The 17,068-nt window shown below is 38.3% G+C and overlaps 2 protein-coding genes across 2 annotated transcripts; both read left to right on the forward strand.

Moving 5' to 3' along the window:
- Positions 1-7,401, forward strand: LOC139152385 (autocrine proliferation repressor protein A-like). Its single transcript, XM_070725512.1, has 15 exons — positions 1-268; positions 903-1,023; positions 1,351-1,416; positions 1,954-2,002; positions 2,202-2,315; positions 2,661-2,756; positions 2,994-3,083; positions 3,496-3,625; positions 4,357-4,474; positions 4,810-4,897; positions 5,295-5,333; positions 5,641-5,729; positions 5,952-6,042; positions 6,434-6,499; positions 6,899-7,401. The coding sequence occupies exons 1-15, from the start codon at positions 76-78 to the stop codon at positions 7,016-7,018; spliced, it is 1,470 nt and encodes a 489-aa protein (XP_070581613.1). The 5' UTR covers positions 1-75; the 3' UTR covers positions 7,019-7,401.
- A 990-nt stretch (positions 7,402-8,391) lies between these two features.
- LOC139151826 (autocrine proliferation repressor protein A-like) lies at positions 8,392-16,836 on the forward strand. Its single transcript, XM_070724826.1, has 15 exons — positions 8,392-9,160; positions 10,323-10,437; positions 10,825-10,890; positions 11,142-11,190; positions 11,737-11,850; positions 12,180-12,275; positions 12,455-12,544; positions 13,065-13,194; positions 13,541-13,658; positions 13,913-14,000; positions 14,402-14,440; positions 14,722-14,810; positions 15,120-15,210; positions 15,701-15,766; positions 15,945-16,836. The coding sequence occupies exons 1-15, from the start codon at positions 8,968-8,970 to the stop codon at positions 16,062-16,064; spliced, it is 1,464 nt and encodes a 487-aa protein (XP_070580927.1). The 5' UTR covers positions 8,392-8,967; the 3' UTR covers positions 16,065-16,836.
- The last annotated feature ends 232 nt before the right edge of the window (positions 16,837-17,068 follow it).

Below are 17,068 nucleotides of genomic sequence, written 5' to 3' on the forward strand. Positions count from 1 at the left end.
TAGACCTGGTTGATAACCAACTCAGTTTAGGGGGAGTTGTCCGTCTCAACAGACGTACAGGTATACTACGGAGCAATGATGAAAGTTTTAGCGGCGTTGGTGATCCTTTGCTCGGCGACCGCCTTGGTCCTCGCAACGCCTCTCGATGACTACGTCAAGAAGTACGATCCTCACTATGAATACACAATCCTTACCGACTATACAGTCCGTATACCAGATAGTTACACGGTGTATGTACTTAATATGACGTCACAGAAATGGCTAAATGGTAGGTAAGAAGTAATTGCCACCGAGATTGAGAAAGTTATTGCATCTTGGTTGGCCTTGGTCACAATTTGTGGGGAATCTTTCCTGTAGAAATTTGGAATCAGAAGTAATATAACAGAATCGTTTAAAAGCAGGATTGTTCCATATGCAGGCATCAAATAGAGCTGATTTTTTGCGAATATTAAGGAATTGTAAAGTTAGCATGCAAATGTCATGATTTTACAACGTTTCAGCGTATGTTTTTATTATATATGTGTAAGCAAAATGCACGCAGTTTAATATTATTTCCAATTGAACAGTTGAAATTTATCTGTGCAAGACAGTGAATTGTCGTCTGCGTACAGGGGTTGTTTACTTTGATGACCTCCGGGGTAATGTCCAAAATATCCCATGATGCACAACTGGTGACCTTTATCTTTCAAAGTCACGAAGCTCAATTTCAAGAATAATAATGATAGTCGACAATGATAGCACAATCATGGGAAACATACATGTCATAGTATAATTAGTTTGCAAACTTCCGTGAAGAGAATTAAACAGATTTATTTAGTTTGAAAGTATGTTAGTCTAGCTAGTAGTTCTTCGACCTTATTTTACGACATGTATTTTTGACCACCTGTCGATGTATCCAACAGAGAGCATTGTCGATCGTTCCATCTGGTACCACTTTCTCTTCGTAACAATTCCTGATCGTCTCACCATCACCGATGCGTCATTTATTTACGTCACTGGAGGTAGCAATGGTCCTGGCACTGTGTAAGTCATAATGCGACACATAGCACGGCTTTGTGAAGGTTGTCAGTGAAGCTTTGACACAAGACGACGGTGCTTTTTGATTTGCAGTAACCTAACATTTAAATACTGGACCATTCCAACTGCTGCGATAATGTTTGCGCATACCTCCTTTTTCACTGTCAAAGAAAACCTGTCGAAATGAAGAAAATAATTATTTGATACAAGTTTATTTGTCAACAAATTCAACCAATAATACCACCCAAGACTTAAACGTGTGTAATTTACAAATAATCTCAGTAACAATTTCTTGGACATTGGATTAAAAAAAATACCCTTGTATCTTTCCAGTCCTCCAGATCCGACTTCTGATAAGGATGTTCTGATGAGTTCAATGTTTGCTGTGGGCACTGGAAGGTATGGTACCGGCAGATGGGTTGCAATGCGCTGCCATACGTGTTACAAGCAAAGAAGTACCAAGATTAGTTTAAACAAAGCAAAACAAAACTAATCAAGGACGTTAACGATATTATTCCAAGCTACCTCAGGATACAAGCGACTAATCTTAATTTGTGTTGCATTTTTGTTTACATGGACTGTACACTAATTGTCACAACGACTATATCTGTTTAAATGTCTGTATCATAACACATCAATATATTTGTCTCATTCATGGTCAATATCGCATTGATAGCGTCATTAACTTGTTTTACCTGTACTGGAAGGTACAGCACTTTTAACTGTGATGTTGTCTGCACAGCACCATGTTATAACATGTGCTTCTTGAACTACCACTCTTTAAATTTGGCATTTATCCGGTGACGTGAAGTTACTCGGCTGACAGATTGCGAATTGCATCAACTAATATCATTGCATATACAAAGAAAGATCTCGCCGCACCGCTGTGCGTCGTAAATTTTCACGTTCAAGATCACTTCATTTGCTCTTTTACAGCATCGGCGCATGTCTCCGTCAAATACCAAACCAGCGCATCACCTTCTACGTAAGTAACAGAAAAGACTTGTCAATTTGACAAACACTAGGGCGGCAGACAAAGAAAATGCACTTATATTCAACTTCTGATTTAAGATTAAAAATAACACTCTAAAGCTTAATTCTTTAAATGGAATTAGTACAATAAAAGTAGTGACGTAATGTGATATTTAGAGGAAGCCTAACAAACAGACATTATTTCATTGCAGGAAGATCCCAAGAAGAAATCTCGTTCTGAGGATGGAATCATAGCATACACTTGGAAACATTTCATCGACGATCCATCACAGCCTGAGTATCTTCTCCGGCTTCCAATGACAAAGGTAATATGGTCGTTATTAGACAATGCCAGCTTTTTTGTCCTCCTTGCACGCACGCAGTGCTTGGTCACGTGATTATTAAGTTTGAATATAGACCTTCCTTGCGAAGTTTCCTAAGATGCCCAACGTGCAACAGTTATGTATTTGGTCACACAAATCACCAGTTACTGGAGAATAAAAGGCAAGTGATTAGTCAACTAAATAATAGTGAGCTTTCATAGCTTCCTGCCCGGTTTCATAGCTACTTTCGAATTTTAAGCTGCAAGTTTTGTGCATACAGTAAAATCTTCAACGCTGGTTGTCTTCCATTCCTTTCAATCCACACTTTATCCGATCTTCTCACAACAGGCAGTGGTTCGTGCCATGGACACAATCACTGACTTTGCCAAGAAAGTCCGCCCCGAGACTGATCTTCAAAAGTACATGATTGCTGGCGGTTCAAAGGTAAGACGTCTAAATTTTTATCCAGACAATATCTTCACATATGTCCGCTTTTATGTAAGCGGTTAAGTTTTTTTATGACATAACAGTGACTATCAGTACTTATGTCGAAGTGTCCCTGCCGGTGTGCCTCAATACCTACATACGCAGATAGGTATCTTTAAGATTGTGATTGTAGAACACGATATGGTTGTAATTCTTTTGGAATAATGTAAACTCCTTTCCCTCTGATTCTTGCAGCGTGGATGGACGACTTGGACAACAGCCGCCGTTGATAAGAGAGTCTTTGGAATTGCGCCAATAGTGCTGGATTGTTTGAATTTTGTCAAGGTACAGAGATATTGCTAAAACACGACAGTGGCATTTATATAATATGAACATATATTCAACACTTTCGTTTTCGTTTATTGTTTTCATTTTGACTTAACCAACAGAGCAACGAGCATGTGTATATGTCAACAAAAATGATTAATAGTTTGATTGATGAATGAATAAAGTGAAAGAATTGACCGAGGAGGAGTGTCAGAAAAGGTTATATATAACGTCAGTGAATAATTACTTTGTTAAATAACGTTCTTTGCGGAAAAGTTACTATCAATGATTTGAAACATCAGAGTACAGCTTGAGTGAGATGTTACCCAGCACAAAGATGAAATATTTAGGTATGCGCATTCGGCCGAGGATAATTGTTTGAATAAATAGAGCATTCTCCATTTATATTCTTCCTTTGCGCTGACTACAGAATCTGCATCATCACTACCGTTCACTTGGAGGCTGGACGTTCGCCTTCGAAGATTATTACGAAGAAGACGTTACTCTGCATCTTGACAATCCAATAACACAGCAATTAGCCGACATTGTCGACCCATACGGTGAGATTTGCCCAGCTTCAAGTGTGCCTTGTTATCACTGAGAAACACAATTTCACATAGTTCAGAACGTCGAAACAATATACACACCGTACCTACACTCTGACCTCGGTTACCATGAGAACGACCTTCCTTGCTCACCAATATTATTTCTGCCCCAAAGATTTCGCATTTTCACGGAAGTCATGGTTCCAAGACCGTTTAAAGTCTATCTGACACACGGAACTCAACGATATGTTTAGTAATTATGCTATGGCTGTCTTTCGGGCTTTTGAGATACGTGCGCTTCAGGTGTCAATCAGATGAACATGCAGACGACGGAAATGGTTTCTAGAAATCAACAGGTGGTTCGAACGAAGTGTTTCAACTGCTGCTCAACATTGAAGTAACTGACACTTTGTTTTTAAAAGCCTGACGTTTTTCGCATTGTTTCTTCTTGTTAACCAACTGACCTCTTTGTCATCCTGGTCGTTCCTGTGTTTTCCAACAACATCTGTTGTTCATAGCTCTGTAATCGCCGATATGCCTTGTTATCATAAAAAAGTACCTTTCAACATACTTTGAAAAGTTGTTAAAATGCCGTCTTCTTAGAACCCCGACCGACATCCATGCAAGACAAAACTCTATATTTCAGAAGAAGGATGGCGTAATATTTTTCTGCCCGACGGTAAAATGGCATTGATTTTACACCAAGAATTATAGCTACTGTCTCATTATCTCTGTTTTCTTCACAGCTTACAGGGATAGACTCACCATGCCAAAGCTCGTCGTCACCGCATCCGGAGATGAATTCTTCCTGCCAGACGATTCTCACTATTATTACAACGATATGAAGGGACCAACATATCTTAAGTAAGTGACAGCTCAGAAACATACTGAAATAACTGCAACTAACCAGATTGGTTCATAAAACCACAATCTCTCCTTCAACAAAATGTAACAAATTTGAACATAAACCCTGTGTATTTTCACATAGTATAATTGAAACAGACAGAGTAAAGTCGGATTTCTGAATAACAAGCCGCAATGTTATGAACATGTGCTGTACATGCAAGAATGGACCTGTAGTTAGATTTTTGGAACCTCTAAAAGGTATGTCAGTCTTGTTGACGTTTTACAATACATGGTAAATACTGCAACACTGGGTGAGTACATGAGTAATACTGTTATTTCTTCACAAACTGCAGGATAACGCCAAACTCGGAACACAGCCAAACCGGGCATTACGTCGATGATCTCTTCGCTATGAGAGGATTCTTCTTAGCTATCTACAACGTGAGTTACAGATCCCAGGGCGGGTTTTGCAACCTTACATTTGCGTACTTCAGCCATTTCATGATGGGGGTTGTACAGAACTTGTGATATATAACAATGTGCAACCTATCATTTGCACTCTGGCGGCATCTTCGCTGTCAACATTGTGAAGAGAGAATGTCACACGTTTATATGTTGCTGATGAAAACTAAAAACAGTCACGACACGGTTCCATATTATTCATGAAGCTATCCTTCTGTCCTGTATAGAGAAGATTTTGTAGTCGAGTTTAAACTGAAAACCAAGTTATATTTACACACTGCCTACAGCAACCAAAGAAATTCTTGTTTTTCTAGGCACTTTTTACTAAAATATCATTTGAACATGTCTAACTTCCATATCTGTACTTACATTGTAGAAAATGAAGCTGCCGAAGATGACATGGGAACGTAAAGAGGTTTGAATTTCCTTAAATTTAAGTGATCAAGAATTGATAGATAAGACACATTCACAGGTTAGCGAACAGTAATTCCGATAATTTCGACAAAGGAGAAGCACATTTCTATCAGAAAACACTTTGAACACATGCTTACAAAATTCTTATCCAACGAAACTTCTGTCCTCGGCTAAGCTAACATCTTTTCAATACTTTAACGCTGTAAAGCTAATATCTTGTCACCAAAAATAACCTTGTCATGAAAGCTCGTCCATAGCTACATGGTCAAAACCGTTAACTGTTGAATGTACATATCTGTTCTTTAAAGACGGACACGACTGGCAGCATAACTATGTACACAGACACCAAGCCCTTGACAGTGACGTGTTACAGAGCCAAGACTTTGGGCGACAGAAGGTAGGACCAGCATGTTATCTTCATATGCAAAGTTTTATGCTTCGCCCTGTATTGTTTGTCTTGACATAAATACACAATATTGGTCATATCTAAAGTATCAAATTATTGACGTGACTGTTGAAGTGAAATTTCTTGTAATCAACTATATATTATTCCTTAGTCAGCCATTAAGAATTCATATGAAATCATTTCATGACTTTCTGCATGCTCTGTACTCTCTAGGAGGGACTTCCGGTTGGTGGGAATCGATACAACGACTGGCCAACCTGGACCACAGGCGATACCATGGTTACCGTTCTCTGTACAAAATCCAGTGAGTTATGAATCAATAGAAATTATAAATATTGAGGCAAAAGTCAAAGTGCACCAACGCAGCAAAATCAAATGTACGTTCTCTTTCATTTTGAAAGCTTTCCGGATTTTCGGAATATAGAGGGAAAGAGAAATTAGAAAGTGTTTTTCCATGCACGTAATGAATCTGTCTTATTTGCCTTGTGTTCGTAAAATAATGAACCGTGATATACAATCAGTCTTCGGTGATCAGTAAATGCGAGGTATTTTATTGCAACAAAGTGTACGTGGTCAAGATTATAGTGATACTGGAGTGTCTAAATGGGCCCAATGGTTGCTTCTGATTGTGTAATTCACCATAGACATTCTATATGAATTAAAACACTGTCTTTTCTGTCTTCCGCTATCTACAGAGTGAGGGCGTCTATCACGTTGAGTTTGACAAACCTGACAAGGGTTGGATCGGTTTCTACATCCTGGTAATCTTCTTTTTTTCATTTTGGCATTGCTGACTCTTTACAACCCTAGCTCGCCCTCTTGCAAAGCCACTACTGGTACTCATCGAATAATGCATTGTTATTGATCAATAACTTCACCGTCAAGAGTGGGACAGATATCCGCTCAGCATTGTTGAACACATCGTGCTTGTAAAACTGGCCGAGAGAAGAATGGGTTAAACTATCAAACTCTGTAGAGACGAGTTTAGTCAATGTCATGCCCTTCAAAATAAATTATTTGACAATGATATTGAAAATAACACCCACATTGAGAATAAACATTTTCAGACAGCTGGTTTCTCTAAATGTTCTTTTGCATAACCCATTTTTAACCTACTTTTAACCTAGAAATTACAAAGTTTCTGCTATCTTTCTTTCCAGGCAACATTTCCGGGAGTCAAGGACACGGTGCTTGAATTTACAACCGAGGTCAACATCATTCCCGACGTATTTCCTTTCCCCGATTGCCAAGGAAAGGGTTGTTATGGAAGTCTAGTTTAAAGCTAGGAAGAATTAACTTTCTCATGTTAAGCTTGCTAAAATTCATTAGCCGCAATAAAATTCCATCGTTTACATGTAATAGAGGTTTACAATATAGCTCTTTTTACTGTATTAGATCACATACAGAGTCAAGTGTTTTTGGATTTTTTTTTTGTTTTTCAACAGATCACAACGCAGGAGTACGTCGCTTTTGTCGTAACTTAACCTTTTTTTGACAAACCTGAAATAAAGTGATTATTGGTAACTCATTATTTTCACGGCTATCGTTAAGTCAGTAATTTGATGTAAAACATTGCACTTAGAACCGATTCTCGTACAGTAAATCTTTGTTAATGTCGGTTATATAAAATGAATAAAAGTGATTTTAAAAATCTTCCTAAGTATATCATGAATCTCCAGTTGCTTCGTAGCTAGAAACCCTCCTTCGACCCTACAGTCGAAAATTATCCTGAGAACAAAAAAGTGAACTGCATGAGTATAGATGCAAAAACTCTCAGCATGTGAACTGCTGTAGAGAAACTTGCTTGTCCTGTAGTATCCGTTCACAAAAGACTGTGAATACCGGGGGCGTCAAGCCAGTACAGAGTTACGGGGTCACTTGAGTTTCAAAAAATCAAATCGGGGCTTTATCGTGGTGTCACAGGGTGCAAGGGTTGCGAAGTAGGAGAAATAAGCAAGTACCAAGAGGGCGCCCACACATTCGTTGATGAGTGTGAACACTACGCCGCAGATCCTATTTTTGCGCCCCAATGAACATAGCCTCAGCAGCAGAATGAAGCGGACTTGAATCTCCAACAATTATCTCGACTGTGAGCCCTAGGCTCGGGACAAACGGTAATCTAAAATGAACAGATAAATAAACAAAAATAATAAAGTTCAACCAGCAGCTCAATCGTATCGGTTGTCAACAAAATTTTGCACTCCTATGTCACAATTCTCTTTAATCTGCGAAGGGACAAACTAACTGGCAGACTGCAACATCTATTGATGTTCGTGATTATATTGTCAATAACCAAACTCGCCAACAAACAAAGAGAGCAACGCAGAGAAAACAACTCCGTTACAAAAGAATGACAACAACAACAAAAAAGCAATTCCCTAGATTCAAACAGGGTAACTATTTTAACCCGTCAGGTTAAAATATCAAGATAATCGAATGCAGGACTAGAGAGTCGATATACAATAGTTGGGCGGGGTTCTGTCGTACTCAAGTTGGTCAGAATACACCGCGACTCTGGACCAGAGGCTGCAGCCACTCTACGTGGCTATTGTATTTCTTTGTTGACCTTTAACCCTTCTCTGTACTCACTGTACACGAGTAGTCGGTCATTTAAGTCCATGAAGCTGGGCAAATAATCGTTCCTGTATCCTCTTTTAAAATCGTGAGTCAGTTGGGGTTTTGAGGAAGTCATACTAGACATAGTCACGTGACTTCAAAAAAAACACCAAAACAAACAAACGCGGAAGTGTTGAGTTGGTCCAGAGTAATCAACTTAACATTTCCGTGTTTATGACAGATCCTGTCAGATTTTGATTATAGCGGCCTGTCACGAATTCTGCGAATGTACTTCTCTGCAGTGCTAAATCGGGACGTGTTAAACATGCGAAAGTCTGTAGGTCATATTTCCATTACAGCCATTGCTGTGACCACTGGACTTAATCCGAAGGTCGTGAATCCTTGATCCAGTGCTGCGAGTTCCTTCATTGAACTTTGGAGCCAACGTTGGGTCGATTTGGAGCAAGCAGGTCATATTTGTCTAAGTGTCATCCCGATATAAATCGAACTTTGGTTTGACGGTGTGACAGCCAAACCGTCACCTGACCGCCGAGCTTGCAGCGTCGCCCGGACCGTCAAGAGGAGACGGTGAAGCATTCGGGAAACTCGATCAAGGCACCAGGCTCGAAATCGAGCTCCAGAAACAGCACAATTGGTACCACAAAACCGAGTCATGTGGAAGCCAGCGTTCGCGATCTGTGCTGCTATCGCATGCGCACTGACGTGTGTCCTGTCTACGCCATTGGATGACTACGTGAATCGACCAGACCCACACTACAAGTATGAAATACTCAGTGAGAAAAAAGTACTCGAAAATGAATATACCGTGTACATTGTAAATATGACGTCACAAAAATGGCTGACAGGTAAGCACGATGAATTTATGACCTGCGTGATTATGTAAGTCGTTTATTGGTCTTCATCAGCATATTTATGTTACAGTAAAGATTGATCAGACAATATATTCAATGACAGGAAATATTATGACATGTAACTTTCGCTTTCTCTGCTGACACAACCGGCGTACGGCTGTTTTAACCTGATATAGGTTTTGAAACAAATGTATTTTGATGGAAGCAAGCGATGTCGGCAACTGTCGAATTTTGATCTCACGTGATAAGGTTTTAAGGGGGAGTGTCCTCACCGCCCCAAAGCAAGCATAGACTTCGATATGCAGCAATGCAACAGGCCAGTTCGGCTTAAGATCTGACGTTCGCCATATCGGCATCCACCAGTTTTCTGCTCGAGAAATATTATCTTTGTTGGGAGTTGAAGCAAATTACACAGACTACAAACTCGTCGAACTGGTTTTCCAATGCCAATATAGTTTTATTTCAGTAAATTAATTGTCTGTCTACAGTGCAGGAAAATAGACATCTCTCAGAGGGGGTGTGTCTGTGACGTAGTGAACCTGTTCGATTAGTCTCGTTTATTTGTTTTGAAACTCAACGCTTTGCAAAACTGTTACTTTGTTGCGCATTTCTCATGTCCATGCAAATAAAGGCAGTGATCTCTAAATTCTGAAATTCAGGTTCAATGTTTGTGGAAACCAACAATATTAGCATCAACAAAAAGTAGGTTGACCAGCATGTCTTGCCGTTCCTCGTTGAAGTTTGTACATTAACTTGGTGGAACGTACGCACTGTACCAAAGACTTCAAAGGTCAGGTTCATTCATTGATAACAGTTGCGGTTGTGAGCGACGCGAAGATTGCGTGATTAGTTTGTAAAATTCAACTGTGCTGTCAACGGCTGGACAAAGCATACAAATGTAAAAATAAAAGCAGGCAACTGCAGTCATTAAATAAATTACTGTTTTCAGGGACCTTGTGATAATCAGATGACGAAAAGCTGGAATACCGATCCTCCCAACTGGATCGAAACAAAAACACACTTTCGTCCATATTTTTTTCATGTATTCCGAATCAAAAAGAAAATAAATTCAGACCAAAATCGTGAACTTTTGGGGAGATATTCGTAGTTATTTTATAGTTAAATTGTATTTAACTCTGAATCTTTTAATTTTTAGAAAATGATGTCGATAGATCTATTTGGTTCCATTACATGGCCATCACAATACCACACAACCTTAAAATCTTGGATACAGCTTTTATGTACATTACCGGCGGCAGCAACTCGGACAGGTACGTGTCAGAAATTAAAAGTTTTACAAATGAATACGTTATGTATTTTGAACTAAAAGTGAAGAGATATTTTTGTCATATTCTGCATATTAAAGAATTATCACCACCAATCGTTGCTTATCTTTGATGCTGAAAAGAACGTATATGTAGATTTCTCATAAGTTGTATCTAATTATGAAAACAGTCCATTGCCAAACACTTCGAGAACTGTACATGTGTTCGCTCATGTCATGAAAACATGTAAAAAAAACCATGGATGAAAATTCTTGAAGCGCCACAAAATCAACTAGAACAAAAACTCAGAGAGATATCCATTCACAAAATATTCTTAAATGAAGTTTTACTTGTGCCAAAGTCTACGTTTTTGTTAAATTTTTCACAATGCAGCCCTCCAGATCCTCTGAAGGACGAAGAGATTTTGATGACGTCATTATTTGCAGTGGGAACCGGCAGGTGAGCCTTTTCGTCATCGTAGTTTCTTCCCAGTCACCGTCATGTAGATGTTTTACCAGAATGATCATGTACACTTTAACGAGCAATAATTTTCCATCACGTCGTGATCGATATCATTTCATTTTAAACATAAAATTAACAATAAGCGTGAGGTGATCTGTTGACAGTAGTCGTCTAAATTAACTCTAATTTTCGTTTCCGTAGTCGGAATACTTCGTAATCCGGTTTATTTTTTCACTTTTGAATTTCAGTATTGGCGCTTGCTTGAAGCAAATTCCAAACGAACACATCAGATTTTGGGTGAGTGGTCACATATATTCGTTGTCCTCTCTATAATATATTTTCAGTGATTTTCTTTATGCTTACAGTTATTGTTGAACCAAGTCTGTAGCTCAAAATTGAGAGGAAGAGTATTTCGTTAGAGAGAATGATAGACACACATGAGTGGTTATTCTTTATGGCAAAAGAGGGGTATGCTGTTCTTATGTGGGATTGTATTAAAAGTTTTTAAAGCACAGTATCAATAATCAACTATACTTGAAGACAAAGAAACAAACAAACAAACAAACACCATTCATTATTTACAAAAATGAACACAAATACAACTCTGTGTTCTTTATTGTATATGGCAATAATTGTACAAAACAAATAAACAAACGCATAAACAAACAAACAAACAAACAAACAAGCAGCCTGAGTTCCCTGTGAGCAAACCACAAGTGACTGTGCCAGAAACATCAATGAAACGTCTGCGACGCACAACTCATGTCCCTGACGGATTAACTTTCATAGTGTTCCAGTTTTCTGCCTGGTATTACTAACCCATGTAATGTAATCCGTTCACAGGGAGATCCAAAGAACAAAAGTCGCACAGAGGATGGGATCATTGCATACACTTGGAGGCATTTCATCGATGACCCGACCAAACCTGATTGGCTTCTGCGCATGCCCATGACAAAGGTACGTCGGTATGCAAAATTTAATGACATAGCACTGTACAACCTTTGGATTCTACATGATGGGTTGGTAACTTCAACAAGGTATCGAATCTCTTTTGTATTATCCTATGTGGTGTTTGCTTCGATGTGGTGATTGAGTGTCATGAAAACCATGAATAAAAGTAAACAGGCAAATGCTTTTCTGATTAGGACGTCTGTGTGGAAGGCTCAAGGACAATGCCTTTATTCTTATAAAGGACACTAAAAGGAGTGTTTTTAAATTGTAAAAATTGTGCAAAAACAAACTGTGGGGAGGGATTTTTCACTAGAATCATATCATTCTTTTTTCAGGCCTCTGTCCGTGCCATGGATACCATCGCCGACGTAGGCCACAAAAAGGCTCCTCAGACAAACGTCACAAAATTTATGATTGCTGGGGCATCCAAGGTAAGATCTAATATTTATATTATTGCTGAATTCTTCCTATCAATAAAGCAAATGTATGCTTTTATGTCTGATTAACATAAAGGATAGCCATTCTTCAATGTGAATATTGTTTGTTTTAATCTTTTCATGCAATTAGTCAATATTATAGTACAGATCAAATCGTTGACTTTGATTTGCAGAGAGGTTGGACAACGTGGACAACTGCAGCAGTTGATAAACGTGTTATTGCTGCTGCGCCGATAGTTATGGATGAACTCAACTTGGTCAAGGTGAGTGTTGGAACGGCAGTATAGGCGAGATTTTGATGTAATGGCGGTAGTAAGCGTGATGGATGTCAGGTTTGGTAGATAGATTGGATAGATTGGTAAGTAAGTAATATATGTATGTATGTATGTATGTATGTATGTATGTATGTATGTATGTATGTATGTATGTATGTATGTATGTATGTATGTATGTATGTATGTATGTATGTATGTATGTATGTATGTATGTATGTATGTATGTATGTATGTATGTATGTATGTATGTATGTATGTATCTATCTATCTATCTATGTATCTATCTATGTATGTATGTATGTATGTATGTATCTATGTATGTATGTATCTATGTATGTATGTATGTATGTATCTATGTATATCGTTCAGATGAAACTTCATTCATTTAGAAGAAATGATCATTTGATCATTATTAGCAATCGGGAAATTTCAAGTATAATACTTCGCTAATGCTTTCTTATAATTTTCATAAACACATCTCACAAACTGCCACGTTTTACCAACACAGAATTTGCACCATCACTATCGGGCGTACGGCGGCTGGACGTTTGCATTCAGCGACTACTACGAAGAGGATATCACTAAACTTCTTGACAATCCAAATACGCAGAAAATGGCGGACATAGTCGACCCACTAGGTTAGTAAATGTCAATCCAGAAGATAAGAAAATCGGTGTTACTGTAGTAATGTCATTTCCAATATGCCAATTGCCGCTCTATTGCTTAGAACGGAGAGCTTTGTTATGCAGTAATATGAAGAGAGCTGCATTTGCATAATCAATATCAATTCCCGTAGTAGAGTATGTAAAATAAACCGTTGAAGAATGACAAAATTATTTACACAAAAACTTTCATCAAAGATGTGTCTGATGACTCATATAGAATCTCACATAGAGCGAGACTTGATACAGAAGCGGTCGTACACATACAGAGACCTGTAAATACATGTCTTGTAATATTCTCAAATCGTAATATTAATGGCAGCTTACAAAGATCGTCTGACGATGCCGAAGATGATCATATCAACCGGTGGCGATGAATTCTTCTTGCCTGACGACTCGCATTACTACTACGACCAACTTCTAGGACCAAGCTATCTCAGGTGATAAAATGCCATGTTAGATGTAAACACCAACAAAAATACCAAAATATTGTATACTTTAAGCATTGTGTTTGTTTAATAGATTAAACGCAAATGTGAAAAAAAAACTAGATTCAGCGGCAAGAATTTCTAAGAACTTTTCGAAATTAAGTGAATGTGAATTTGATATCAATATCATATATAGTTGTTTTTTTATTTATCCATCCATCTCTCCATATATTTTATTATTTGGTTATTTCATTCATTTATTGTAGAATTACTCCAAACGCTGAACATTCGTTGATTCTTCATTATGCCACTACATTGCTCAATCTGAGATCTTTCTTCCTTAGTGTTGTACAGGTATGGTCCAATTATACATTTTGGTATTGTATGATGCATGATCAAATATTATATTGATACTCAACATTGCAAATGAGTCGCTCTCAGTAATTTACACAATTTACATAAATGGCTGCAGCAAAGTAGTGATAAGAAATACTTTTTACCGTTCTATGCTGTAACATGGCAGTACCTGGCGAACAAAAATACGAGTTTGAAGAGTAACTTATGCAAGATTAGTCACCGTGTAAAATTGGAAAGACGCCTTGAACATTCGCCAGACTGGCTGCCATAGAATTAAAAGGGTTTACATTAAATTCTTCTCTATATATTGGAAGCCTATTGTCATCTACACGCATATCTTCATCCATACAAAATGTTCGACCTAATAGATATACTTTTTATCTTTTAAATTTCGACAGAACAAAAAACTGCCAAAGATGACGTGGGTAAGAAGCGAGGTGTGTATAATATCTTTTCAAAATAAGATTGAATCGGAGCTAAGTCCTCTTTCTCGACCTTTACAAACATTTACATATAATTGTCTGATCTCATATTTTTTGACCTTACTTTATGATATAGCACACACCTAAGTATGTGCATCAAGTTGAGGAGATACCGCTGAAAAATTTGCATGGCAGTGTTCGTAAATTTACAGCTTATGCTGGTCTTTGGTTAACACTGTTCTCAATCCCACAGCCTGATAATATTATTGTCGTCGATTTTCTTTGTTCTTTTACAGACTGCTACCCAAGGTAGCATTACAATGAATACCGATACTCCCCCGGTGTCAGTGAAGTGCTACAGAGCCAAGACGATGGACGGCAAAAGGTAGGATGCTCTGCGCCTGCGCAGTAGTGAATTTAGTGAAACCTTCAAATTAACAACCTGTCGTTCACAACGCGTGTAAGGACAATCTGATCATCTAGCTGCGTTGATGAAGCGAGAACCGAATTCTCCTGCTTCTTCTTCTTCAATCATGATAACTTGAAAATATTTGCAACCTTCCGATACCGAGCGATCCGATCGACCGACATTTGTTTCTATATTGCGTTAATGAACCCATAAGCAGTAACGGCGTCTAATGTCTATAATGCAACACTAGTTTAACTTTAGTATAATGTACTGTTTGTCTTGCAGACGAGACTTTCGACTCCTAATTGCGGATCCTACAACCGGTCAGCCAATGGTTCATCCAGTCATGTGGTTAACGTATGAAGTACATAAATTGGTAGGTACAATGGGTAAAATGTCATACAGGGACGTCAGAAAGTCCCTAAAATGACAAGGTGTTCCAGAGAGTTGGAAATTACAAAAACAGACGTCCTACTCGGCATAATGACACAATGCATAATTAATGCTGATACCATTACGTGTACAGTGGAATATATATATCATAAAAGTGGTAATGTTACGTGCCTTCCTTTACGGTCTCTGAGTTGAGGTACCGGCCCGGGATCGTAATGCCTTCAGTAACTGAAGCTGACACCAAGTTGTCGATTGTAAGCACCTTGATTACTGAACAGCAACGGGGACGACTCAAAGTCTGCTTTACTCTAGAAAAGTGAACCAGTAACACTCATACGATCCCCTCATATCCATAAGCCGAGGAACGCCACTTTACAAATGACACGTATCAGCTTGTTGAAGTTCTTTCAATTCGTGAGGGTATGTCTTGCGGACACGGGCAGAGCATAATTTTATCGCATTCTATGTTACAGAGTGACACAGAATACAAGTGTGAATTCCCAAAACCAAAGACAGGATGGATCGCTTTCTTCATTCAGGTAAGCAGCAAAAGACAACGTGATACAATATCTATTGTTTCCCATTCAACTTTGAAATGTTCTCGTAAGATGGTAAAAACCCACGCCGACAACTCTTTGCCTTTGGCGACTTTTGCATCTTCCTCAAAGGAAAAGGTGTGTTAGATTATTTAACTTTTTTTCTCACGTTTGTTTTTAGGCTAGTTTCCGTGGGCCAGCGGATACGACATTGGAGATCACTACAGAAGTGAACATCGTACCGGATGTATTTCCATTCCCAGAATGCCACGGGGAGGGCTGCTACGGAACTTTAGTTTAACGCTCATCAGCCCTCTGAAGTTCACCTCTAGATATCCTGTAACTGAACATAGAGATTGAAAAATCAGAATAGGTTTCAATTTTCAACCCTGAACATGCTTATGGTAAACTAGAGAAGAATATACAATTTCTTTTTTAATGATAAAAGACAGTACTTATAGTCAACATGCAACCATTGTTTACACAGGTACATTACAGATGTAACTACGTGATGAGAATGTATATTAACTATATATATATATATATATATATATATATATATATATATATATATATATATATATATATATATATAAAGTTACCAGTCTCAGTACTCCAGAATTACTTTAATGTTGTACTTGATTCAGCACTTTTGGTACGATAGTGATTGGAATGATATTTGTGCTTCGACCGAATCGCATTTCTCAGTCTACTTATACAATGTGATCGATTCATAGCCGCTCCTATGCCAAAATATGTAGCCAAGGGGATGCCTGATATGGTGTTATTAAAAACGTTTATGTTGCAGTATGTACAGCGCCAATGGCCAAAACTTTCCAACCGTCTTTTGTCAAATTTCTATACCAAGCTTGGCGTCAAACTACCAACATGCAATATTTTAACTCTGCAACCGACCCCCCTGGTGACCTATAATATCACACGGACATTTTTTTCCGAGCCGGTTCAAAGGGTTAAATCTGCAACAACGATGTTTCTTTTGTCGTATTGTAAGAATAGAACCTTCTATTCGGGTTTCTTATTGAAATAAACACAAACCACCATAATACGAGTTAGTACTGTGTGCTCATAAATTGCATCTTGAATATTTCAGATTTGTGCTTTCTTTTGAGCTCTCTTTTGACAAGTGTTCAGCCATAGAATGTCAGGTTGGAGCAATGCTCATAAGGACATAAAGGAAAGTACTCGATTTCATTGGAGTTTAAAAAATAGGTTTTGCAAACCTTTGCATATTTATCATAATCGACCAGTGATTCAGACCATTTCAGCATTTGACTCGGTCAGATT

Source organism: Ptychodera flava, chromosome 15 (assembly GCF_041260155.1).
Source record: "Ptychodera flava strain L36383 chromosome 15, AS_Pfla_20210202, whole genome shotgun sequence".
In the NCBI taxonomy this organism is placed as follows: Eukaryota; Metazoa; Hemichordata; class Enteropneusta; family Ptychoderidae; genus Ptychodera; species Ptychodera flava.

What these genes read in the sequence shown, in the direction of transcription:
- LOC139151826 (XM_070724826.1), top strand. Translation starts at nt 8,968, where the DNA reads ATGTGGAAGCCAGCGTTCGCGATCTGTGCTGCTATCGCATGCGCACTG. An exon ending in CTAGGACCAAGCTATCTCAG is followed by an intron (nt 13,659 to 13,912) that starts GTGATAAAATGC and finishes CATTTATTGTAG; the next exon opens with AATTACTCCAAACGCTGAAC. An exon ending in TGACGTGGGTAAGAAGCGAG is followed by an intron (nt 14,441 to 14,721) that starts GTGTGTATAATA and finishes GTTCTTTTACAG; the next exon opens with ACTGCTACCCAAGGTAGCAT.
- LOC139152385 (XM_070725512.1), top strand. Translation starts at nt 76, where the DNA reads ATGATGAAAGTTTTAGCGGCGTTGGTGATCCTTTGCTCGGCGACCGCC. An exon ending in ACCAGCGCATCACCTTCTAC is followed by an intron (nt 2,003 to 2,201) that starts GTAAGTAACAGA and finishes ATTTCATTGCAG; the next exon opens with GAAGATCCCAAGAAGAAATC. An exon ending in AAGGGACCAACATATCTTAA is followed by an intron (nt 4,475 to 4,809) that starts GTAAGTGACAGC and finishes CACAAACTGCAG; the next exon opens with GATAACGCCAAACTCGGAAC.